Source organism: Drosophila serrata, unplaced genomic scaffold (assembly GCF_035046125.1).
Source record: "Drosophila serrata isolate PLE 108 unplaced genomic scaffold, ASM3504612v1 contig_272, whole genome shotgun sequence".
Taxonomy (NCBI): domain Eukaryota; kingdom Metazoa; phylum Arthropoda; class Insecta; order Diptera; family Drosophilidae; genus Drosophila; species Drosophila serrata.
Genome location: NW_028257170.1, coordinates 8898927 through 8924078, shown reverse-complemented (window position 1 = coordinate 8924078; position 25152 = coordinate 8898927). Strand labels below are relative to the sequence as shown.

General features: G+C 45.5%; 6 protein-coding genes across 7 annotated transcripts; 1 reads left to right on the top strand and 5 right to left on the bottom strand.

Annotated features, from left to right (window-relative positions):
- The first annotated feature begins 279 nt into the window (after positions 1-279).
- On the top strand, positions 280-6094 carry LOC110190163 (uncharacterized). Of its 2 annotated transcripts, XM_020960499.2 has the most exons (4): positions 280-405; positions 492-568; positions 3881-3943; positions 4007-6094. In XM_020960499.2, the coding sequence occupies exons 2-4, from the start codon at positions 560-562 to the stop codon at positions 5783-5785; spliced, it is 1851 nt and encodes a 616-aa protein (XP_020816158.2). In that variant the 5' UTR covers positions 280-405; positions 492-559; the 3' UTR covers positions 5786-6094. The 2 variants fall into 2 exon arrangements, with proteins under 2 accessions (XP_020816158.2, XP_086689687.1); XM_086833561.1 differs by lacking the exons at positions 280-405; positions 492-568 and adding an exon at positions 810-899.
- Positions 6095-7512: 1418 nt separating this feature from the next.
- LOC110190086 (uncharacterized) lies at positions 7513-9156 on the bottom strand. Its single transcript, XM_020960392.2, has one exon. The coding sequence runs from the start codon at positions 9154-9156 to the stop codon at positions 7651-7653; it is 1506 nt and encodes a 501-aa protein (XP_020816051.2). The 3' UTR covers positions 7513-7650.
- A 1696-nt stretch (positions 9157-10852) lies between these two features.
- Positions 10853-18228, bottom strand: LOC110190087 (uncharacterized). The gene is made up of 2 exons (XM_086834325.1): positions 18223-18228; positions 10853-12304 (listed from the first exon to the last, which is right to left on the bottom strand). The coding sequence occupies exons 1-2, from the start codon at positions 18226-18228 to the stop codon at positions 10853-10855; spliced, it is 1458 nt and encodes a 485-aa protein (XP_086690451.1).
- Positions 18229-18474: 246 nt separating this feature from the next.
- LOC110190088 (uncharacterized) lies at positions 18475-20303 on the bottom strand. The gene is made up of 2 exons (XM_020960394.2): positions 20283-20303; positions 18475-20193 (listed from the first exon to the last, which is right to left on the bottom strand). The coding sequence occupies exons 1-2, from the start codon at positions 20301-20303 to the stop codon at positions 18475-18477; spliced, it is 1740 nt and encodes a 579-aa protein (XP_020816053.2).
- Positions 20304-21274: 971 nt separating this feature from the next.
- Positions 21275-22195, bottom strand: LOC110190089 (uncharacterized). The gene has a single exon (XM_086834324.1). The coding sequence runs from the start codon at positions 22193-22195 to the stop codon at positions 21275-21277; it is 921 nt and encodes a 306-aa protein (XP_086690450.1).
- Positions 22196-23185: 990 nt separating this feature from the next.
- On the bottom strand, positions 23186-23791 carry LOC110190090 (uncharacterized). The gene is given in 3 exon segments (XM_086833558.1): positions 23186-23641; positions 23721-23767; positions 23770-23791. Coding segments are annotated over 3 exon segments (525 nt in total).
- Positions 23792-25152: the final 1361 nt, after the last annotated feature.

Genomic DNA, 25152 nt, shown 5'->3' with positions numbered 1-25152 from the left:
CGAATTCCAACACCAAGACAGTATAACATCTTCCTAATTTCTGTAACAGCTTAAGATCTAAACTAAACCGACTTTATTTAAAGATTCTTACAATCTAGATTTAGGATACATTTTTTTATCTGTGGGATCGCTCACCTGGCTGCACTGCGCATGCGTGGCGTAGCGTCAGAGTCGGAGTCAGAGGCAGAGGCAAAGTCTGAGGTGCCGAGCGTCGCCTTCGTCGGCGGTCTTCGGCTGCGGCAGCGGTCGCTCTTATAAATACGCCGGGCGTCGGCGCAGTTTTTGTTATTTGAACTTCAAATCTGCTCGAGTTCGCTTCGTCGCTGGCGACACGCGCGCGTTTTCCTAGCGATTTTGGCCGCCTGAACGCGGCTCTACCGATTTAGTGTGTGTGGTCGCTTACAAGTGGGTAGCTGTTGCCATAAACAGAGTGACTTCTATATGGAACACTCGCTCGGATGTAAACCAATGATCGAAAATGTATATTTTAGGTGCTGACGCAAGTGCTGAAAGTTTCTAGTTGATCCGTGGAATACCGGGGTTGCATCACGAATCGAGAATGAAGATGGTGAGTGGCAGTGCGAACCGGGTGGCGAGGAATAGCCCCTAGAAATAGCTGAACAATCAGGCCATAATCGTAACTAGAATCCCAGAGAATTCACACTTTTTTTGTTCGGGGTGCAGTTGCCAGTGGCAGGCTGCAGGTTGCAGGTTGCCGTTGCACTTACAGCTGGCCCACTGGCAAAGGCAAAGGCAAAGGCATCCCATGAGTTGTCTGTCAAACAAAATTGCCCAACGCCAAGAGTTTCTAAAAAGCGACAGCGTCGAAAAACAAACAAACTAACAGAAACTCTGGCGACGCGACGCTGAACAGCCAGCGGAGTAGTAGGAGTCGCATGGTAAATTTGCATAAATGGCGCTACAATTGAGGAAAATCGGTACAAGTACAAATAAAATAACAGAAAACAGCTGGCAGCAGTCATCAGTCAGAGACGAAGACCGAGACATGCACGCAAAGAAAATATAACGATTTTCATTTGATTATTAGTAGATTACATGAGATTGATAAGTATAAGTTTCTATAAAACAAGTAAAGATACTTATACCAGGAAGAACCTTAATATTTTGAAATGGGAAAAGACATACAAAATTTGTAATACTTCTAATGAATTCATGTTTTATAACCTTCAGGATAATATTAAAAGTTTATTTAAATAATTGGATCTGTGCCTGAAATGTTTCTATTTAATTTAAATGATTGTCCCTAACACGGACATCCAAAGTACATATTATATTTAGCTAAAATCGTATCTACATTTTATAATCTCAGACAGGAATTTCAGTCATCAGACAATTATTCCATTTACATTCATATTCTGAGTTAATTTAGATATAATTAATATATTTTTCTGGTAACATTGAAGCTCTATGAAATTATTATATGTTGTTAGATTCACACAACATTTCAAAACGCACTTCGAGTATACAAATATGAAGAATTTACTTTCTTAAATTGTCTTGAGTGATATATCCGCGTAAACTTAAATTACCATTAATTACTATACCAACTTCAAGTAATTTCATTTTCAAGTAAATTGAAAAATATCCAATATGAACATTATAATTTTCTCTCCGTGCAGACCTGCCGCAACGGCAACTGCATTGGGTGACTACGCCGACTCTGAAGTCGACCGCGTCCCCTCCGAATCTCCGCAAATGACTGACTCACTCGAGGGCGACTCCAAGCGAATCCGTGCTGCGACCGGAAGCGCTCATAACACAGTGATCTTCACGCATGCGCGTGTTCTTGGCCATTTCAAGAGCGGTGGCCCAGAGGCCCAGAAGAGGGCCCAGCAGATTTGGCAACCTGCCGGTGGCCTCTAGTCTTGGTTAGCTTGAGCTTCGACGCTGACGCTTGAATGAGTCAATGGGCAGCAGAACTCAGTCAGTCAGCCAGTGTTGAGCAACCGCAATTAACGCCGAGCATAGAAACTGATTTTCCCCCAAGGTCGTCACACCACACACACAAATAGATGTGCTGGCGCTGCTGCTGGCTTTATGGCACTTCACACGCCTCAATTGTGACAATTAACGCCCCCCAGTTGGCGGCATTTGTCGCCCGAATTGCCTAAGGTTTTGTCTCCGGAGAATGACTCGACATGATTGGGGCAGATTCTTGCCAAGGCACACCTCGAGCTGCACAACCTCACCCACTTTACACACACATTATGTTTCGAGAATTATGTATGCCCCGCTCGAGATGACGCCGCACATTCGGTCTCGGCATTTTGTAATGGGTGCTTTAATTGCGGGCTTGTAAGCCCGACTTGGAGAAGCATTCAATTAAGGTCAACAGGAAAACGGATATGTATCTCTTAATTCGCTCGGACCATGTTTATTCGGATTACCAAAAAGTCCGCCGGATTACCTACTTGGGATTGGTTTAAATGAATATTAAAGCGGAGAATCGGACTACGCCCGAGAATTATTCATGTTATGCGACACCTGAGTCAGTGCCATAAAAATATTTCAACACAAAAACTTAATTGGGTTCTGACTTTAATGGACATACACATCTCAGCGCGAGTTGTCAACTAATAACGAAATAAAAACAACAAGCACACAGAAAGATACATTATTTTCGGCTCGAGTCAGAACTAGTTTCGATTCTTGCCACAAACTGAGGAGAGATTGGCAAATCCGCCGGAGTTTAAGGCCCGACAGCTGACAAGCCGCTTGAGTGAGACGAGTGGCATTTTTCCATAACCATCTATCAGCGGCGAAGAGTCTGCGACAGGAAAAAAACAACACCTGAAGAATCATAAATCCATAAGAACTTTGCGTGGGAGGCTCTAGACTATTTCCATTTGATTGAGATGATCTGTGGCGGCTTTTGTCTCGTTTTTTTATTGTATGACTTTTGGCCATTGTCTCGATTCAATTAAGGTTTCATTTTAATGGCCAGTCTTTAACGACTCTCCATCTCGAAGCGCACTCGTAGAAGCCGTTTAAGTTTATGTTTATTTTTAGTTTTATTTCTTTTTTGTTTGCCAAATTTATGTGTTTCAATTTGGGAAATGGAATTCCGGGTTCCAAAGATTGCATAAAGCTGACAGCTGCTGCTCCGAAAGTCTCTCTTATCGGGGGCTCAATTAGTTCGCGGTTGATTTGATATTTACATAAAATCCGAGTGGAGCCTAAAACTAATTAGATTTTAGCATCTTCGGGTTTATCGAACCGGTCGGCGTGACTCTGGTGTTTTGGTCGCCACGAGGCCATTCACACTTGCCAACTATTTAGAACATTTCTAGGCGGTTCGATAAACCCGTCAATGGCCAGTGTCAAGTGGCAGATGCGTCGACCTTGACTCTGCTGTAAGCACTTTAATCATATTTGTTGTATAAACGGCGTTTAAAATGCAATCACATGCGGGCTAGGTCTCCGCCTGTGGAAATAATCAATCAAGCGCAGGCAATTAGCGCAAAAAATGCGTTTAATTTGAGTCTCGACCGGCCAATCAATAATGTGCGTGGAGAGCCTTCGCCGAAGGTGGCCTAATTGGACCGCCAGCCTCGTGGCGGCGGGGCGAATTCCTTTTGGCCAAAAGCAGCTGGTGTCAATAGCTGACACAGCCATTTGCCAAATTGTCGAGCCTTAATTATATGCGGAAATTTTTGACGCCGTTGCCGCGGCACTGAAAATCGCCATAAACGGCCGAGGCCCACGTAAATATTGTCCGTCACTCGCTAAATACGCAGAAATATAGATATAGAGAGATATATATAGATATAAAAATAAATGTCCGAGACTCTGATTTAAGACCATTAAGGTTTTCGCCATCCAATTACTAACTGATGTCTCTCTCTTTGCTTTTTCGCAGCCACTCGGTGTGCTTAGTCTGGCTTTGATCGCCCTAAGCCAGAGCTACTTAGTCGGGGCCCAGGTAAGTGGAACCGCTTGGAGTGACATCAATCTGGGCGCGATTAGCTAATTGACTCTTCCGCAGGGCTACGACTATCCCCAGCCCAAGGTGCCCTTCACCGATGGCTACTCCTACCCCAAGCCAGCGATCCCCTTCCCGCCGCCAGCTCCCAAAGTGGTGGCGTCTAGTGGATACTCTTACCCTCAGCCATCGATTCCCTTCCCGCCGGAGCAGCCCAAGTACCAGCCACCGGTTCAGCAGATAATTCCCCAGGAGCCCAAGCTGGTCAGCAATGGATATTCCTACCCGAAGCCTGCGGTTCCCTTTCCTCCACAGGTTCCTCAGCCGAAGCATCAGGGATACGATTACCCCAAGCCGGCTGTTCCATTCCCACCACCGACAAACCCACCGCAGAAGTACCTGCCACCCACAAATCCACCACCGCAGCCCAAGTCGGGCTACGATTACCCGAAGCCAGCCATTCCGTTCCCACCTCCGACGGCTCCGCCACAGAAGTACCTGCCCCCGGTGACCACCACCACTGCTGCTCCACCACCGCCACCACCGAAGTACCTGCCACCTCCACAGGTGAAGTCGGGCTATGACTACCCCAAGCCGGCCATTCCATTCCCACCTCCAGCTCCCACAAAGTACCTGCCGCCCGTGGTCCCCACCACCCCACCAGCACCCAAGTACATTCCCCCACCAACTCCCGCCTACATTCCCCCGCCGCAGCCCAAGTCGGGCTACGACTATCCCAAGCCCGCCATCCCATTCCCACCACCCACGAATCCCCCACAGAAGTATCTGCCGCCTACAAACCCGCCACCAAAGCCAAAGTCAGGTTATGACTATCCCAAGCCCGCTGTTCCGTTCCCACCACCAACGGCTCCACCGCAGAAGTACTTGCCTCCGGTGACCACTACACCTGCGCCTCCTCCACCACCACCGCCGCCGAAATACCTGCCTCCTCCCCAGGTGAAGCAGGGCTACGATTACCCTAAGCCAGCCATTCCATTCCCTCCACCCACCAACCCACCACAGAAGTACCTCCCACCAGTTGTGGTCACACTGCCACCGCAGCCTAAATACTTGCCACCTGTAAAGCCCACAAGCCCACCCCAGCCCAAGTACTTGCCGCCTCCCCAACCCAAGTCTGGTTATGATTATCCCAAGCCAGCCATTCCATTCCCACCACCCACGAACCCACCACAGAAGTATCTGCCACCTGTTGTGGTCACATCCCCACCTCAGCCCAAGTACTTGCCACCTGTGAAGCCCACAAATCCACCACAGCCCAAGTATCTGCCACCTCCGGCGCCCAAATTGGGCTATGACTATCCCAAGCCCGCCATTCCATTCCCGCCACCAACAGCGCCTCCCCAAAAGTACTTGCCACCCGTGACCACCACTTCGGCACCGGTTACAAGGTACCTGCCCCCAGCAACGAATTCACCCACTCCCAAGTACTTGCCACCTCCTCAGGTGAAACAGGGTTATGATTACCCCAAGCCAGCTATTCCCTTCCCACCACCAACGGCTCCTCCACAGAAGTATCTGCCTCCTGTGACCACTACTCCCGCTCCACCACCACCACCGCCACCCACCTACCTGCCTCCTCCCCAGGTGAAGCAGGGCTACGATTACCCTAAGCCCGCCATTCCGTTCCCCCCACCCACGAATCCCCCGCAGAAGTATCTGCCACCTGTCGTGCCCACCAGTCCTCCCACACCCAAGTACCTTCCTCCTCCCCAGGTGAAGCAGGGATACGATTATCCCAAGCCAGTCATCCCATTCCCACCGCCCGCACCCAAAATCGATGGCTACTCCTACCCCAAGCCAGCGATCGCCTTCGATTTCTGATTCCCTAAATCCTGAATCCCTAATCCCGAATCCCAGAAACCCGAATTCCTTCATCCTCCGCCCGGCCACTCATCACTGATTAAATGACACAATTGCCTCTGTGTCCCCATAGTGATCCTTAGGAACGTACGAAATTGAATAATTGTAATTAACTGTAATAATTTAATTTAATACCTATCTTTAATGATGTACCAGGGATCTTGCCTGCGAACTCTCCAATCGAACTTAGTCATTAAAATATGTTTATTAAATTTATGTTTTAACGATTACGCAATGCTGACGAATTAAAACGATAAATGTGAATATTTACATTGCATTTTTTATTTAAATGATAAGGGATGTTGGAAGTTATGAATTATGGAATATAATCAATAATCTACAAATCATTTTAAAGACATTTTAATGCATAATATATCAGAAGAGATATGTACAGTCACTACGTCAGAATAATAACTATCTGAAGAACAGGGACACACCTTTAAGGATACCGCAGAACACTTTAATAATACGCATTCTAAAGAAACAAAAGAACCTGTCTATAAAGAATCTTTATAATAAAAAAGAAACGAAGGAAGTTTGTGAAATGATCTCAGTGCCTTAAAGACATCTCAAGGACTTCCAGATAATTGTTTAAGGCCTTATATCATGAACCAGACTGAACAGGATACACAAAAATATAAAAAGGCTTGAAAGATAAACAAAGAATTAAAAAAATGAACATCTTTCATATCAAAACCTGTATAAATTTACTCAGAAAAAAGAGACAAATTTCAAAATAAACCATAACACCTCAAAACCAGTTCAGAAAAAACATCCTGTTGCTGTCACGATTTAAATATTAATAACTCAGCTGGTTATCGGCAGCTATAAAATCAAAACGTTGAGAATTACAAATAATATCACGTTTTAAAACACAAATAAGATGGTCGATTTCCGGCGTGACTTAAGTGAAATGTAGCTTGTTAAGACAAATACCTAATTATTAAACGATAAACATGAATTCACAAAAAATCAAATAAATAAGAGGCAAAATATTACTCACATACTATTGGGATCTATGGATTAAGCTCAGCTTATAAGCCGTCGAGTATGCCACAATCTCAGAGCCCAAAAAGTATGCTTCAGATACATTCTTCTCAACGACTTTGAACTTGAAGCTCGAGACGACAATGCACTTGCCGAAATAAAATTAATTTCGAGTCATTAAACGGGTTTCCGCATCTCGACCTGAACTAGTTTTCTCAACTGCCGACTTGCCTCCGCTTGACGACAGCTCACTTAATAATAACCAAATTTAATAGTCTGACTTTTTACTTAATTATACAGTTTCATTATTGAACAAATAAGTGTGCTACCATTGGAACATCCGTGTTTCCTGCTTCTTGAATATTAATAAGTCAGTGGAATAATTCTTAATATTCTTTTTATGGCTAATACTTACCTGATAATGGTTAGCTCAAATGGACTAAGTTGCTATTATTATTAGATAAAAAAGTGTGCTACCATTGGGAGCGTCCGTGTTTCCGGTTTTTTGAATATTAATTGAGTTAATTTTTATGGAGGGATGGATCACTTTTATTTTTATATACATATATATTAATTAAAAACAAACCTTTTCGGTTCAGATGAACCCTATTGTTGTCAGCTTTAATGGAGTAAACTTTTCAATTTATTGTGATCCGTGTTTCTTGTTTCTAGAATGTTAATAAAAACTCTGGAGGTGGGCGTATTTTTCAATAATTTTATTCATTACTTTTTCAATTTTCGTTCCCTAACAATTTCGGTCGGAATGACCGATTAACCCGATGCCAAAACACAGGATTTGGCTCGGTTTGTCGGGGGTGCAGCCTCAACGGCGGGGCCGTCTAGTAACGGTGGCGGCGGATGACGCGACGACGCTGGGTCTTGTAGCGGTATCCATCGTTGGAGGAGAAGGTGTGGGCGGGCTCAGAAGCAGCGGTCTCGTAGCTCTCAGCGGGGGCGGAGTAGGTCTCGGCAGGGGCGGAGTAGGACACAGCTGGGGCAGAAGCGGCAGCGGTGTAGGTCTGGGCTGGGGCAGAGTAGCTCTGGGCAGGAGCAGCGTAGGACACAGCTGGAGCAGAAGCAGCGGCGCTGTAGGTGGCAGCAGGAGCAGAGTAGCTCTGGGCAGGAGCAGCGTAGGACACAGCTGGAGCAGAGGCAGCAGCAGTGTAGGTTGGGGCAGGAGCAGAGTAGACTGGAGCTGGGGCAGAGGCTGCTGGGGGCAGGTACTCGTTGGATGGCAGGTGGCTCACATCACGACGGTGACGACGGAGGACCACGCGACGCTGGGTCTTGTAGCGGTATCCATCGTTGGCGGAGAAGGAGTGGGCGGGGGCCGAAGCAGCGGTCTCGTAGCTCTCAGCCGGGGCGGAGTAGGACACAGCTGGGGCGGAGGCAGCAGCGGTGTAGGTCTGGGCAGGAGCGGAGTAGCTCTGAGCAGGAGCGGCATAAGACACAGCTGGGGCAGAGGCAGCCGGAGCGGGAGCAGAGTAGACTGGAGCTGGGGCAGAGGCTGCTGGGGGCAGGTACTCGCTGCTGGGTGCGGAGGCGGCTCCCTGGACTGGGGGCAGGTACTCGCTGGACAGGTGGCTCACATCACGACGGTGACGACGCAGCACAACGCGCTTCTGGGTCTTGTAGCGGTATCCATCGCTGGAGGAGAAGGTGTGGGCGGGCTCGGAGGCAGCGGTCTCGTAGCTCTCAGCCGGGGCGGAGTAGGACACAGCTGGGGCAGAAGCGGCAGCGGTGTAGGTCTGGGCGGGGGCAGAGTAGGACACAGCTGGAGCAGAAGCAGCAGCGGTGTAAGTAGCAGCAGGAGCAGAGTAGCTCTGGGCAGGAGCGGCGTAGGACACAGCTGGGGCGGAGGCAGCAGCGGTGTAGGTCTGGGCAGGAGCGGAGTAGCTCTGAGCAGGAGCGGCGTAGGACACAGCTGGAGCAGAGGCAGCAGCGGTGTAAGTAGCAGCAGGGGCAGAGTAAGAGGCAGCAGGAGCAGCGTACGACACAGCTGGAGCAGAAGCAGCAGCGGTGTAGGTGGCAGCAGGAGCAGAGTAGGACACAGCTGGAGCCGAGGCAGCAGCGGTGTAGGTCTGGGCAGGAGCGGAGTAGCTCACAGCAGGAGCAGAGGCAGCCACCGAGTAGCTGGACTCAGCAGGAGCCGAGTAGGAGGCCACAGGAGCCGAGGCGGCGTAGTGGGTGGGCGGCAGGTACTGGTTGGAGGGCAGGTGGCTAACGTCGGCGGCCACGGCGGCTACGAGGGCGCAGATCAGCAGGAGTTTCTGCAGATACAGAGAGAGAAAACGAGTGTTAGTTGGTATCCTCGTGGACAGGTGGGGGAGACCGGGAAGTACCATGGTGCTGGGTGCTCGGCTGTCCAGTTGATCGGAGAATGCAAATGGAAGTGATGCTCTGGCCAAAGTTCTGCCGCTTATTTATATGATTCTAATCACCGGCCTGCGGCAGGAAATTTGCATTTGGCTCTTTAATTTATGAATTTGTATTTAGTGACACCGCCAAAACATATCCATTATAGTTTTTGCAATCAGGTTTGCAACGGGTTTTCGGTCTTTTGAGCCTCAGCCACAACATGGTAGCCGGCGCGGGGGAAGCCCCCCTGCCACTGGCCGGCAGTTAATACCTCTAAGATCCACTCTGGTAATACCTATTGGCCGGGCTAAGATCAGGTTCCATTGTTCCCGCACCCCAGCCGCACTCACTCAATTTCTCCCAGGGCAGCGCGTGCCGACTCTGATCCATTCCAGCTCAATTTGCTTAATTACCGATAATTATATTGTATACTTTGGCTTAATCAACCGGGAGTTAATCGAGAGCCATCACTCGGACAATAAAAGCAGATGGGCTGGCCGGGCGGGCTGACGCTCGGAGAAATCCTATTCACTTCGGAATAAATGCGAAATGATTGCCAAAAAAGGCAATCAAGTTGCGGAAATAAATCACAAACTCAATGCCGAAACAATAGCTCTGACTGTCTAAGCCGATAGTATGTCAAAGCTGAATGAAAACTGGAAACAAAAGCACTGAATACACTTTTAAAAGAGATAGCATTTGGACAGATCAAGTCCAAAGAAGTCATAACATATTAAAATAAAACAATAGCGGATATTGAGCTTGAACAATTAAATATAGTTCAAGTTCTTATTGTTTCTAAACAGCCCGATCTAGGAAATTATTAAGAACTTTAAGCTTACATTATTAGATACTCGATCAATCCCTTTACAATCTAAATCTGCTGAATATAGCAAATGCATTATATCCTTAATAAGTATTTGATATTCTGTTTTATTTCGAAGGTTAAATGAATAGTTTAAATTATTCAGGAATCATAAATCTCTTAAAAATCCAATTGTTGTACCCATAGGTTAATAATTTAAAAAATTAGATAGTATCTTTAATTCTGGAGTTTTTATATTTTATAATCTCATATATTAACGAACACAATCATACCTTCCATGAGAATATATATACCCGTTGTCAGAGACTTAAGCGGTCTTAGAGCGTAACGCAGGCTCGATCTTTTAAAGATGAGTGTGCGGAAGCATTGACAGAAATAGATTTTAAATTAATTCGATTATAGATCAGCCTTACATAATTTGCAATCTGTGGCGGCTAACCCTATGTTTCCATAATTATAATTAGATCATTTGATTGATCCGATTAGAAGGAATACATTTATAGAAACACTTCAATCACTTGTGATGTCTTCATATTTGGAAAGGCTCTTATCACGCCTCCGACAAGCATCTATAGAACTGAGGTGGATTTTTTGCAACGAGTTTTGCCATTTCATATAAGTGATCCATTAAGTTAATGATCCTAACCCATTTCCTTATGGGAGATATATAGATCTTTTTATAATAACTTGACCTTGTTTCACTTTAAGAGTTCCCCATCAAATTAAGACACCTTGTGCTTATGGATTCGTTATCGTATTATTGTATTTGTTGAATGAAAAGGAGGTATTCTAATAGTATTGTCTGCACTCCAAAATGAGCACAAATCGATCACCGAGTGAAGCCGACATCGCTTGATTTAGTGGCGGCGGATCACAACGCGCTTCTGGGTCTTGTAGCGGTAGCCATCATCGGCCAGCTGGTGGGCGGGAGCCACCTCGACGGTGTTCTCCACGGGGGCCAGGTACTCGGCAGAGGGGGCAGCCTGCACGGGGGGCAGGTACTCGTTGGAGAGCTCGTTGACATCACGACGGTGACGGCGGATCACCACGCGCTTGTGGGTCTTGTAACGGTAGCCATCATCGGCCAGGACAGTCTCGGGAGCAGCCTCAACGGGAGCGAGGTACTCATTGGAAGGAGCAGCGACGGCCTCCTGGACGGGGGGCAGGTACTCGTTGGACAGCTCGTTGACATCACGACGGTGACGGCGGATCACCACGCGCTTGTGGGTCTTGTAACGGTAGCCATCATCGGCCAGGACAGTCTCGGGAGCAGCCTCAACGGGAGCGAGGTACACATTGGAAGGAGCAGCGACGGCCTCCTGGACGGGGGGCAGGTACTCGTTGGACAGCTCGTTGACGTCACGACGGTGGCGACGGTAGACAACGCGACGGTGGGTCTTGTAACGGTAGCCATCATCGGCGAGCTCATGAGCGGGCTCAGCCTCAACCTCGACGGGAGCGGCAACCTGGACGGGGGCAGCAACCTGGACGGGAGCGGCAACTGGGGGCAGGTACTCGTTGGAGGGAGCGGCGGCTTGGACGGGGGGCAGGTACTCGTTGGAGGGCAGGTGGCTCACATCACGACGGTGACGGCGGATCACCACGCGCTTGTGGGTCTTGTAACGGTAGCCATCATCGGCCAGGACAGTCTCGGGAGCAGCCTCAACGGGAGCGAGGTACTCGTTGGAAGGAGCAGCGACGGCCTCCTGGGTGGGGGGCAGGTACTCGTTGGACAGCTCGTTGACATCACGACGGTGGCGACGGATCACAACACGCTTGTGGGTCTTGTAACGGTAGCCATCATCAGCCAGCTCGTGGGCGGGGGCAGCCTCGACCTCCACAGGGGGCAGGTACTCGTTGGAAGGAGCAGCAGCCTGGACAGGGGGCAGGTATTCGTTAGACAGCTCGTTGACATCACGACGGTGACGGCGGATCACCACACGCTTGTGGGTCTTGTAACGGTAGCCATCATCAGCCAGGACAGTCTCGGGAGCAGCCTCAACGGGAGCGAGGTACTCGTTGGATGGAGCAACGGCCTCCTGGACGGGGGGCAGGTACTCGTTGGACAGCTCGTTGACGTCACGGCGGTGACGACGGAGCACAACGCGACGGTGGGTCTTGTAGCGGTAGCCATCATCGGCCAGCTCGTGGGCGGGGGCAGCCTCGGCCTCTACGGGGGGCAAGTACTCGTTGCTGGGGCTAGCGATGATCTGCTGCTCCTGGACGGGAGGCAGGTACTCGTTGGAGGGCAGGTGGCTGACATCGGCAGCCACGGCTGCGATCACGGCGAAGGCGACCAGGAAGAGTTTCTGGAAGAAACAGAGCGGGTGAGTGGGGTTAGTCCTTGAGTGGGATGACTCCAAGCGGAAGCCTTGTGGGTTAGGTCTATGTAGTTGGAACCGAGGATCGTACCATCTTGTCCGTTGAGTTGCTTGTTCACAGCAGTAAAACCGAAACTCTAATGAGGAATACGCAGAACCTTTTGGTATTTATACAGATTCTCCGCTCTTCGCCGGCCATTACAGAGCCACGGAGCTGGTGTCTTTCGGCGACGCCGCTGCCGACGCTGGCGTCTGTAAATTCGCACGACTTGGCTTGGATTTTGGCCAGAGCTGCGCGTTCTAAGCCTCTCTTTGGCGGCTCAAACCGAGCACGGCCAAAAGACGCTCGGCCAAAAGCTGAAAGCCAAAACTGAGGCTGCGCGGCGGCGGCGACGCTTACATTCGCACAAGCCGAGCTCGAGAGCAGTTGATGGCTGAAAAAAAAAAGTTTAATGGCCAAAATCGTTCGCACGGATTCTCTTAATTGTTTTATTTAATCATATGCAAAAGATTTGATGGACATCAACGTTTTGGACAAGTCGAGCGCTCACACACACACTTCTGGGCATCTTTCGGTTGGGCTCTCTTGTGTTGTTTACACCTCTTTGTGTTTTTTGCGCTCGATTTAAATTCAAACGATGAGTTATATGTTTCAATCAAACTCGCTCACTTCAATGGAAACCAAGCCCCGGCCGACAGTCGATTATTTTGATCGCAGCAGCCTCTTCTCATTGTTGCGATGTCGTCGCCGTTCATTAATCAAGAAATAGGAACTGAACGAGGGGCCATTCAGTTTATTTTTTGTTTCCAAAATATGATATAATTGTACAGCTGCCAAAGAATTGGTCAAGTTTGTAAACAGAATGCCGGATATTAAGCTGTGAGCTCTTCAGATAGACTCTTGTGGCTTCCTAGAATCTTCTAAGAGTGTGATTCAGTGAGTCAAGCCAGTAAGGAGGTTCCTTTTGCTTTAATTTTAATTGTAGTACGTTTAGTTCCAAAACCAAAACCTTAATTTTTAATCGAATTTTCCTTTTAAAAAATATAAATAATATTATACAATGAGCTTACATCCATAAAAATATTATGTTTTGGTGTTATTAGATAAGACACATTCCAAAGAAGTCCTTAGATAGTTTTTCATATATAATAAATAAAAAGAAATACTTAAGATGTACTATAAAATATACTAATTTCTATATACAGAAACGTTACTATGAAATAAGTTAACAATTTCTATATTTTTTAAATTCAGTATTTTACCTCTAGTTTCAGTTCATATTTTCTTAAAAATTGACTAATCATTTAATTTGAATATCCATAAGTTCTTCAACTTAATTAAGCCGAGTTACTTGCCCCACGTCAAAACAAACTATATATATTGTTAAATTAAGATTATTTATTTCCAGTAATTTATGAGCGTTATTTGTGAATAAAAACAGTGAGTCCGATGAAAGGGGATTTAACGCTTGAGGAAGGAAACCCATCAATTCAAGCTAATCAATTTGTTAAAAGGCTGAGTAAACAGTATATTGCAGTAGCTATGATTAATGATAGACTCAGAGAGACTCCCCCTCTCTGTGTTTTTGTTGAAGATATATAACATAACATATTTGCAACATTGGTTCGGTTCGAGAAACTCAGCCATGAAGGCTCGTTAGAGGCTCTAAGAACTAATCGGTTCCGTGAAACTGAAGGATAAACGATGACTAACCAATCGATTCTGCGGAATACGGCATATGGAAACATAGGTACTATTATCATTACTATTGCGAAAGTCAAGGCTACATTTTACGGGGTAAACCAGAGATATTGATGGGGCCTAAAGATGGGATGATGCTGGTGATGGATGGTTGTCACGCGCCACCAATCGGCGCCTCACTTTCGAAGACGAAAAGATCTCTCAACTTTTTATAGCACCAGTTTATGATTTTGTTTTTTTGGCTAATTAACTTGCGGCCATTAAGAAGCTGCCTAGAATCAAATAACAACTATATCATTTTCCCTATTCCCCCGAAATGCATTAAGTTTGCGTTCAGGTTAGAGCCTTACAATTCTTGTTTTGTTTTCCATTGTTCTCGCGTGAGACAAAGATTAATCATTTCATTTCCTGTGTGTGTGCAGCACTAAAAAAATAGTCGCAGAACTTCTAGCTAAAAAACTAAATAAAAACTACAATATTAACGAGCTAAATTTATGGCCTTTGCCAATCTACATTTTAATCTCTGGCCGCATCTAGGGGCGGCCCACAGTTCTAGCCGCTTCCATAGTCCACTTGCCCATAAATGTTCTACACGCATGCTGCCAGTCAATAGATCACGATAAGCCGGCCAGCGCATCATCATCGACGTAGTCGTCGGATGCTATTATTATTACCCATCAGCAGCCGGTCCGAACACTTAAGAGTTCCATTTCGGAATCGCAAAATATGCAAATTAGTGAATGGCGAGTTCGGGATCCCAATAGAATGGGACAAAAATAAAAAACTATCACAATGGCCACAGACAATATTAAAATTGTCAGCTGGACTTATTAAGCGTGGGCCCGAAATTAGCGTAACCCACAAAAAGTGACCAAAAGCAGGAGATCGGCTTGGCGAAAGGAACCCCAGTCCGATTGTGCTATCGGATAATGGATGGGACCCCAAATGGAGACCCCATCGAATATACTCCAGACTCCGTCTCCGTCTTCGGTCTGCGCTCGGTTTGCATAATCCCACAGGCCGCGTCGCTCTGTCTAACAAAAACCATTTCGCGTTGGCTTAATTTATGCAAATTCTATTCTAATTAATATTATAGCGATTCGATTTTTTTGCCATATCTATGAACTTAACAGGCGGCAACTTCTTTCTCGCAGCAGCCGCCTTTCCTTTGTCCCAGCCTTTGTCTCTTGTGCCCCCAACACTCACACGCGCTGGTTAATTTAGTTTTCAAGATACCCTAACTGAAAAGATTATTTTTGGGCCAGTGCAAGGGTTGAAACATCTTGGGGGCTTGTCCTAGATCAAATATTTTAGAAATTTTTCGTTTACTTATAGTAAATGGTAAATATTTATAAATTGTGGCAATAGATTATTTCTTGTTTAGCTTAGAGATATTTACAAAGCCCCTTTATTATAGTAATTGGATATGATTCTAGTATGGTCTTAAAACCATTTTGAGATGGTGTTTGTTTTGGTAATTAAACACTTAGTAACTTATTCAACGTATATATACAATATAGTCTAAGATAACACAACATTTTATGCGGATTTATTAAAATATTTAAAATCTCCTATGTTATTTCTTAATACTAGATATTCCTTTAGATTCATTTTTTTATTTGAGTATCATATTAATATTGATACATTTACAAATTATTCAATCTAATATATTTATATATTATTTATTTATATTTTATATTCCCATTAGGAATTAAGTTTAATCATTCAATATTTTTCAGTTTTTCTGAAATCTTTAAGTCTTTTTAATAAAAGCGTACCAATTAGTCGACGTTTTAACCGCCTCATCTAATACTTGCCAAGTACACGTTTTAGTCTTTTATGATAAATTTAACTTTTGTTTCTGGCTTTAATGCTCTTTTTTCGTTTAACTAAAACGTATGATAAATCATTCTGGAAACCAGTTTCCAAATCGCCCCACTCTTCTAAGCCGGCGACTAGAAAGTGCCACCACCGCCGCCACCGCCGTCGAGGTGGAGCGCATCTCCAACTCGCCGAAAACAAAACAAAACTGAAAAAAGCTAAAGTCAAAATCAAAAAAATACGAAAATCATAGCCAGGCAACAGGCCAGCAGGCAGCAATGAAAAAAAAACGAACTCCGCACACTTTTAACACACGGCTCGGGGCCAATAAATAATGGATACGCGTGGCAGCCGAAATTTGGCAAGTTCCTTTCATGTAACTCTCATTCTAATTCTGAATCTAATTCTGATTCTCTAAGGCTGCCCGCGGCTAACCAAGTGGTTAATGTCGGCTTTCTGATGGGTGATGGAATCATGAGGCCTGAAGTGCGATCGCGGTTTCAAATTGTATTTTCAGCTTTGGCCCCTCCAAAATTAATTATGTTGCTGCCAAGTGCTGAAAATTAATCACTTTTGCTATGTTTAACGGATGACGCAAGGCGGCATTACACGGGATCGAATCAGATCGGATCGGATCAGATGGGATGGGATCCCGAAACTCTGTACGCACCATTAATCCAGGTGTAAGTTGGTGAAGCCAAAGATAATGGCCACACAGAGAGAAATATCGAAAACAAAAATATATTTTCAAATTTTTCACTAAATAACTTCTAGTTAAGTTATATTAATATCAGATTAGGGAATTGTATTATAAAAAATTATCCATATGAAGCTTATCTTAAATTAACAGATACTTAATAGCACTTATTTTGAAGAACATTATTGTAATACTAAATTCAATTTCTTTAGAATTAAAGTTTCCTTATAGTGTGGATCCTGAGCGTAGACATTAATAAATAATGCTCTGCATTTAAAAGACTGAATTAATTTTATTTTAGCTTTTAAAATGTTTAGTTCTGATAAATATTATAATGTCAGTAAATGTATTTAATTTCGCAATGTTATTGATTTCTTTTTCCTTTTTTTCTGTGTATAAACCATACCTTCGATTTCTTGTAATTAAAATCAGACAAGATATAAATCAGTGTAACTCAAAAATCATTAGGATTGTATTAGGCAATCTCTTAATAATAGAAAGATATAAGTATAATATACAATAAGAAGATTTTTAATTACGATTTATTACAGATAAGTTAAGAATATTCTGTAAAGGTTTTTCTTAGTGCAGGAAAAACCGAAATATTGTATGGCAATAATTGCCTAAGAAGCGGGTGGCTGGAAGATCGGATCATTGAACTCGGCCTGTTCCCCGCCAAGCTGAACCCACTCACTCGCTTTGCATATGAGCCACAAGCCACAATGAAGCCGGCGAAATTCGCACAGACTTCGTTGAAAATTTATTTGTGTAATCAGCGGGTCGTTTTTTGAATGCCCTAGCGGTCCACGTTAATTTTATGCCGCGCTCCACCGTAGAGTTTGATCCGAAAGTTTGCCATAAATTATTTTAATTTAGTGCTACTTGCAGCTATATTCGAGCGGGCATTTGGCTCACTTAAGCGAGCTAATTTCGCCAGGAGAGAAGTGCACTGATTTATGGGGCTTTCTATTGGCCGCGAAGGGGATAAGATTGGGTCAAGAGCCGCAATCCGAGTGCTTGTGGGGTCCGCATAAATCCAAAAGTGACCTACAGATAACCAAAAATAAATAGACACATACACCGAACAATGGACTGCCTACATTTGATTTAGGAGTCTGCTGGCAAATATTGACATTGATTGGCGAATTTGAGCATTACCTCGAGCGGGGAGCCGCCTTATAATCATAACAAAACCACACGGATCGTTGTCTTACACACTTGAAGATTGTTTGCCAGCCAGGTCACATTGATCGTTGTATGCTCGTGATTTGGCCAAAACGGATGGGCTCACCTCTATATGCAGGCGACGGGCCAAGTGAAACAATAGATTTTGTTTTATTTCTATTTCGATTTCAGCTGATTGGATTTGCATGAGAATCGAATCTAAATGATTGCATAAATTTATGTCGACAATTCATTTCGCCCATGTTTGTATTTTGGGGCCTCTCTCGCACCGAATAGGTGTATCTTTATGGGTGTCTATTTCTATTGAGCTCTGAACTAGTTTTCTTTCCGCGTCCCCTAATGCTATATATAAACATAAAAAATTTTTCCATCAAATCGAACGATTAAGACTTTAATTTATTTGCACGTGTGTTAATATGTTAATATATATTTTACAGAAGTTCTCTTATTTACGAGGCCAACAAACCTTTAAAATTATTAAATAGTATAGGTGGATCTTACTCCCATGTAGACCAGTGTAAAGTTTGCAAAGAGCTTACTTCTGAAAGCTTGGCATAAACTAAAGTATAAAATATTCGACAAACTTGAAAGCAGCTCAAGGCAAACTCAAGGCGGAAACGGAAGTGAACTCCATTTTGGAATGCCTGAAAGTATGCACTATAAATAAGACGCCATTTTTTTGACTGCTCTTGTAGCAAATGCTGCTAAGTATAATTTAATTAAGAGTATTTATGGATTGAGTTTTCACTTAATTCAAAACTCAAACGAGTGCTTGGGCTTCTGGTAGTGATATCCATCTTCGCGGTAATCGGTGTCGTGCTCCGAAGCTGAAGTTCCCTGGTCCAGGTTGCTGCTCTTCGAGTTGCGCCTGTGGGATCGGTGTTTCTTGGGAGCCACCACATAGGTGGATCTCTGGTTTGTGGCCGCGAAGCCTAGGAAACCCGGCTCCACCTCATCATCCACATCATCGTCAGCAGGCACCAAGACGGATCGCTGGTTGGGATTCACCGACACCAAGGCTCCATGATGACCATGATGCGGGTGACTGTAGAAGTTGCCGTCAATGATGTTTGTGTCCTGTTGGTTGCCCAGGGCATTTGTGGGTCCCTGCAAATGGGGCTGTCCAAACACGTTGCCGTTGAGCACATTCAATCCCTGGTAGTTGGATCGACTGGGCAGACGACGATTGTTTAAGCGCGGCACCTGTCCCGCAGCCAGTTGGGCACCCACCGAGGGGTCGAAGAGACCCTGATTAGGATCCACATTGGCCTGAGCTCCCAGCTGGGCTCCCAGAGGAGGATTAGCTGGATTGGGTCGCTGGTTGGGAACGCCCTGAGCTGCTCCCAGTTGAGCCCCCAAAGCGGGATCCAATGGAGCACCAAATTGCAATCTTGGATCGTATTGGTTTTGCAGGGGAGCCACTGGAGCAGGAGCAGGACCTTGAACTGGAGCCACTGGTCTCTGGGCCACTGGTGCTTGGCCAGCACCAAAGTTAGGGTTGACTGGAGCACCGGCAGCAGCTGGAAGCTGGGCTCCAAAGGACGGATCAAATCCTTGACCTGCGCCTAGTTGAGCTCCTCCTGCAACATTTCCCACAGCTCCCAGCTGGGCACCCAATGAGGGATCGAAGAAGAAGTTGTTCCGTTTGCCACCGTGTCCTCCGTAGCCGCCTGGTTGGAATGGAGGTCGCTGACCGTTGCCCTGGACAGCCAGTTGGCCAGCGGGAATGGGAGCAGGCTGGTTGGCCGGGAAGTTACCGGCACCGGGAGCCAGAGCACTAGCTGGAAGCTGAGCTCCCAGAGGATCAGATGGACCGCAGCCGGGCGGAACATTGCCAGCCACCGCCTGGCAGTTGGGCGGGAAACCCACTCCCGTGGGCAACTGAGCCCCAGTGGGAGCCTGAGCCCCTGTGGGAGCCTGAGCTCCTGCTGGAAAATCGGGGCGGGAGAGCGAGTTCAACTCAGAGTCCTGGGACTGCACGTTGATCTGGGTGTGGGTGTGGAACACCGAATTGGGAGCACTGGCGTACAGGATGCGACTGGGTCGGCGACGGCGGTACACCACCTGTGTGGGAGCCGGAGTGAACAGATCCCGATTGTAGTCCGTGCGGACCTGTGGCTCACTGTGCTTGTAGTGGATATGCTGGGTCTTCACCTCCGGCTTCTTGTCGTAGTGGTGATAGTGGTCCACTCGCTGCTTCTTCGGCTCCTCGTGGTGGTGTTCCACATAATGGTGTTCCTTGTGGTGCGGCTCCTCGTGCTCCTCCTCCTTGTGATAGACCACTCGCTCGCTGGTGTGCTTCTCCTTCTTGTAGAAGGGTTCATGTTCCTCTTCTGGCGGCAGATAATGCGACTCCTCATCCTCGTGCTCCTGGGAACGGTGATGGCCATGGTGCTTGTGGTGTTTCACATGGGAAACATCCGCCAGGCAGTTAACCGCCCAAAGGCTCAACAACAGGATCAAGAAGAGTTTCTAAAGGGAAACAATTATATGAATCTCGATTAGGATTCAGCTCTTTAGAATTGAGGTTGATTGCTCACCATTGCTCAAGTGCCAGTGACGGGATTCTTCTGCAAATGCATCTTTTATACTCTCTTTAGAATCTTGCAATGCAATCGATTATCCCCACTTATCGAGCCCCCAAAAATTGAACCGAAATCGAAAGCGAAACCAGTTGTCGAGCGTGAGAAATTGACTCAGCTCTTTATGTGACCCATTTGTTCTTATTGAATAGCCGCAAATTGGGTTCTAATGTATATTCTAAAGCACAATGAAAGTGTTCGTAAATTTGTCAGATCAAAGCGCTTGAATTTATCGGCCCAACTGTTCTGCACACGCCGTCGATAACAAATGGGGTCTTTGATCCTACTCGGGAATCGAATTATCAAGCCTGGCTTGACAACAAGTCAAGTACAAGTAAAAGTACTCTTGATATTTTATTTGTTTTATAGCCAATCATTAGGCATATATTAAATATATTAAATTCAATATTAAAAGTCTACAAACAGCTCTAATATTATTTGCAGTGCGAGAGTTCAATCCTTATAGAATATTGTATTCTATATTGCGTTATTCTCTCTTTATCGTTTCTCAAAATTCATAAATTCTATTTAAAGACATAATAATATATTTGAATGCATTCAATTTCCGACAATATATGTTTTCCTGAATTTATAATTATTTTATGCTCGATTAACGGTGGCTAAATTTGACTGTTAAATCATCTTATTTTTGGGTCAATCACTCGCGAACTGCATTCCAGTCTTAAACATACTAATAATATTCATTAATTATGATTAGAGGTTGAGGTTTTCTTTGTGCTTGGAAGTGTTTTGTGTTTCATTTTGTGCTTCTTTTAGCTATAATTCTTATATTATTATATTCTGCCTTTGTGCTTCTTTACCTCTAATTCTTAATTATCATATTATCATTTTAATGCGCATCTTGTGCAGCCTTTATGGCTGTCGCATAATCACATTGTTGAATAAAACTACATCATTTAATACGTTTTGTGCGATTTTATTGCTTTCGTTGTGTCATTATCATTAGTTCCTTAAGCGCGGTGCCTGTAGACACGGCGACGGATGGTCTTGTACTTGTATCCCTGCTGGCTGGCGGCGGGCTGGTGGTAGTCATAGCCCGAGGTGGCTGCAGCTGGGGCGGAAGCGGCGGCCTCGAATGCGGGACCGGAAGCCTCGAAGGCGGGCGCCGGGGCAGGAGCGAAGGACTGAACGGGAGCGGGCGCTGGAGCGGGAGCGAAGGACTGAGCGGGAGCAGAGGCGGCCACATGATGATGCACGGGAGCGGGAGCAGGGGCGTGGTGGTGCACCTGAGGTGCAGGTGGCACATAGGTCCTGGCAGGGGCGGGAGCAGACTCAGCGGCGTGGAAGACTGGAGCGGGGGCAGCCACTGGTGCGGGAGCAGGAGCGAAAGACTGAACAGGAGCAGGAGCAGAGGCGGCAGCATGGTGAACGGGAGCTGGGGGCACATAGGTCCTCACGGGGGCAGGAGCAGAGGCAGCCTGGTGGAAGACGGGGGCTGGAGCAGGAGCAGCCACTGGAGCGGGAGCTGGAGCAAAGGACTGGACGGGGGCAGGAGCAGAGGCAGCGGCATGGTGGACGGGAGCTGGGGGCACATAGGTCCTTGCGGGTGCTGGTGCAGACTCAGCAGCGTGGAAGACTGGAGCTGGAGCTGGGGCAGGAGCTGGAGCAAAGGACTGAACCGGAGCTGGAGCAGAGGCGGCAGCATGGTGGACCGGAGCTGGGGGCACATAGGTCCTCACAGGTGCGGGTGCCGAGGCAGCATGGTGGTAGACCGGAGCCGGAGCCGGGGCAGGAGCGTTGTAGTTGTAGCCAGAGTCGGCGGCCACGCAGCCAGCCAGAGCCAGAGCCAAGATGAAGTATTTCTGTTGGAGCGAAACAAGAGAAGACATGAAGCCAACGAACAGACAAGATAATCCACAGATCCTTACCATTTTCGAAGATCTGCTTGCTTTAGGTTGAGCGAATCGAATAATATCTTCTGGTCGCAGCTCCTGTACTTTTATACGAGTCGCCGGATTCGCGGCTCCAAACGGAAGTGCGGCGTATCATAAATCAACGAAACGTTTTTCGCGTCGAAAATTTGTTTAATTAGGCAAACAGATACCTCGGCCGGCAGCAGATGTGGCTTGTTTTTATCAGCTAGGTACGCTTTGGACTGTGGATTAAAAACTCTCATTTTTTTCAGCTGTCCGCCAGGCATAAATATTCATAAGAATGGCCATATCACAGCTGTATTTTATTTTTTGGCCAAGCAAAAATTATCGCAAACCTGATAGTTTAGTTTCGTCTCAAAGCTATTTGTGGTCTTAGTAGAGATTTTCTCATCTTTCAAGAGAGTAAAATGCTTATTGCCTCAATGGAAACAGTAGCTTCGGTGGCTGTTGGGATAAATTAATTAGATAATCCAGGCCAAAATGTGTATGACACTTAGCTGGCCATAAACTATCTCAGTGAGCCATAACCCAGACCGTAACCGAAGAGTTTGAAGAGCAGATTGAGCTAATGACTTAATGTTCCGCTAAATGGATTGATTGACTGTTTGATTAATTACCTGCGAAGCCTCAAGATCGTTGAAATCTGCTCGAATATCTTGGTGCTTCGAATGTTTCCTCTTGGGGTTAATAACTTCTGTGGCCCTTCTTAACGTAATAAACATAATACTATCCTATTTAAGTTGACGCCCGCAAAACACACAAAGACCTTTGTTTATCTTTCTGTGCTTTCTTTATTGTAGTCTCGCAACTAATTCGGGAATATGCAAATGCTATTCGGTCACACATTTAAATAGACGTATTAAATGTATTTTTGCATTTCTTTGAATTAGCATCAGAATATAGTTGGCGGCGTGGGTTAAACCAAACTCGAAACCAGTTGAGAAATGTCGCTTGGCCTGGGACTGGATGATGATGATGATGCAGCATTCACTGGGGTGGAAGGTAGGTATTCCTGGGTGCCACCACTTGGGGCGGCAGGTAGGTGTTTTGTGGTGCAGCCACTGGGGGCGGCAGGTAGGTGTTGCGGGGAGCAGCCACCTGGATCACCTGTGGAGCTGGCCGAGACACCACCCGTACAGCGGCGGGGTGAGAAATGGACACTACTTGTGGCACCGCCCGCGGAGCTGGCGGCAGATAGGTGCGCTGTGGCACCACCACGTGCTGGACAACCGGGCGATGGACAATTTGAGGCTGAACATGAACCCTCGGAACGGACACCACTCCCAGGGCTGGTGGCAAGTAGGTGCGCTGTGGCTGCACCACCTGAGGCGGCAAGTAAGTGCGCTGTGGCTGCACCACCTGCGGTGGCAAGTATGTCCTGGAGAGGGATGTGGCTCCCACCACTCCCAACAGAGCCACTGCCAAGGCCAGGAATATAACGCGCTGTCAGGAGAAAAACTTTCCATTAATCCTCGATGCTTGATGATAAGTTATGAATCCAAACTGGAACGAAACCCACCGCCATGTTGATCACTCAAAGTCGAACAATTAAACTGTTTTTTGCCAGCGGAACATTTGGTATTTATACGACATTTCTGGAAGAACCCCGAAAAATATATACATAAGTCGAAGTATATAAAATAATAACAAAATCTTGTGATCATTTGCATATGTTTGGCATTGTCTTGCGAGATTGCAAGCGTCTGATGAGATGCGATTACGACTGCCGCCCATAAATAAGACCAGGTAATTCGGGCGCGGGCTTCTTGTCTGCAATAAAGCAATCAGCCACATCAATATGAGTTAGAATTGTTCCCAGTTTCAATTGGAAGTAACTCATCCAGTCCGTAAAATTCACCTGGCCAGGTGCTTTCACTTTTTTATGTGATTATGAGCTAACCAATAAGTAGCAGTAAGAACCGTGCTTCAATAGAATATGAAATCTTGGATACTCTATAAAAACAAATTCGTTATAATTATATATTTATAAATAGGGATAGGGATAGGAATTTCTGATATTAAGTCATTGTAAAATAGTTTTATAAAGCAAATTTATGAAATATAAATCAAGAAAGTATAATGGAATTTAAATTTTTTAAAAACTAAGTCAACACGCCATTAATTAATTCAGCTGTATACATATACAGAAAACATAATATATATAGATACATAAATGTAATATTAAAGCATAAGTAACTTTAAATTTGCTTTTAATTTAAGGAACTTTTGTAGGCTATGATGATAAATAATCATATTAAACAATAAATATTGCCAAAGCGTTTATATTAGCATCATATTATTATACAATATTTGAATCTAACATTTCTGGAGGCAATTTATGTGTCGAGGCAACTAATTTGCACTATCCATGTACTAGATACTTGCGTATCTATGCTCGTCGAGCACACTATTAAGCTGGCATCCATTTTGGGAGTGTGAATAACAAAAGACTTAAGCAACGAACTCGATTTGGGTGTCCTTACAGTCGAACATTGATGGCGTCTAAATTAAGCTCTGTTCGATTTATTTGATTCCACCGATACCAGAGAGGTGTATGGTAACTAATACTATCATACAATAATTGTATAAAACAAATAAATACAATTTTCGGGTTTCCCTTATTAATTACTCTATATTTCTGTTACTTTATGAACTTATTAGCGAATATTCTCTATTTTAGGGTATCAACTGATGAAATTAATTACCTTACTTTTAATTGGATTATATCTCAGCTTAAAAACGAGTTTTTGGTGTTGCTATCTTTGGCATACAATACGATGTAACACGTTTATGTCCCTAATTCTCAAGAACTTGTAACATAAATGTTACAAATAAGTTACAAAGAGTTATCTCAGACTTCTTAGGAATTTTTCGTAGAAGCGCAATAAGTTGGCAATAAGCCTGAAACTTAAGACTAGTTTAGGTTTAATTTATTTGTGGGTAATATCTGAGTC

Coding starts and splice junctions, on each gene's coding strand:
- LOC110190086 (XM_020960392.2), bottom strand. CDS start 9,156: ATGGTACTTCCCGGTCTCCCCCACCTGTCCACGAGGATACCAACTAAC.
- LOC110190163 (XM_020960499.2), top strand. Junction 3,944..4,006: donor GCTACTTAGTCGGGGCCCAG/GTAAGTGGAACC, acceptor ACTCTTCCGCAG/GGCTACGACTATCCCCAGCC.
- LOC110190088 (XM_020960394.2), bottom strand. CDS start 20,303: ATGCATTTGCAGAAGAATCCC. Junction 20,194..20,282: donor TGCATTTGCAGAAGAATCCC/GTCACTGGCACT, acceptor GTTTCCCTTTAG/AAACTCTTCTTGATCCTGTT.
- LOC110190089 (XM_086834324.1), bottom strand. CDS start 22,195: ATGGTAAGGATCTGTGGATTATCTTGTCTGTTCGTTGGCTTCATGTCT.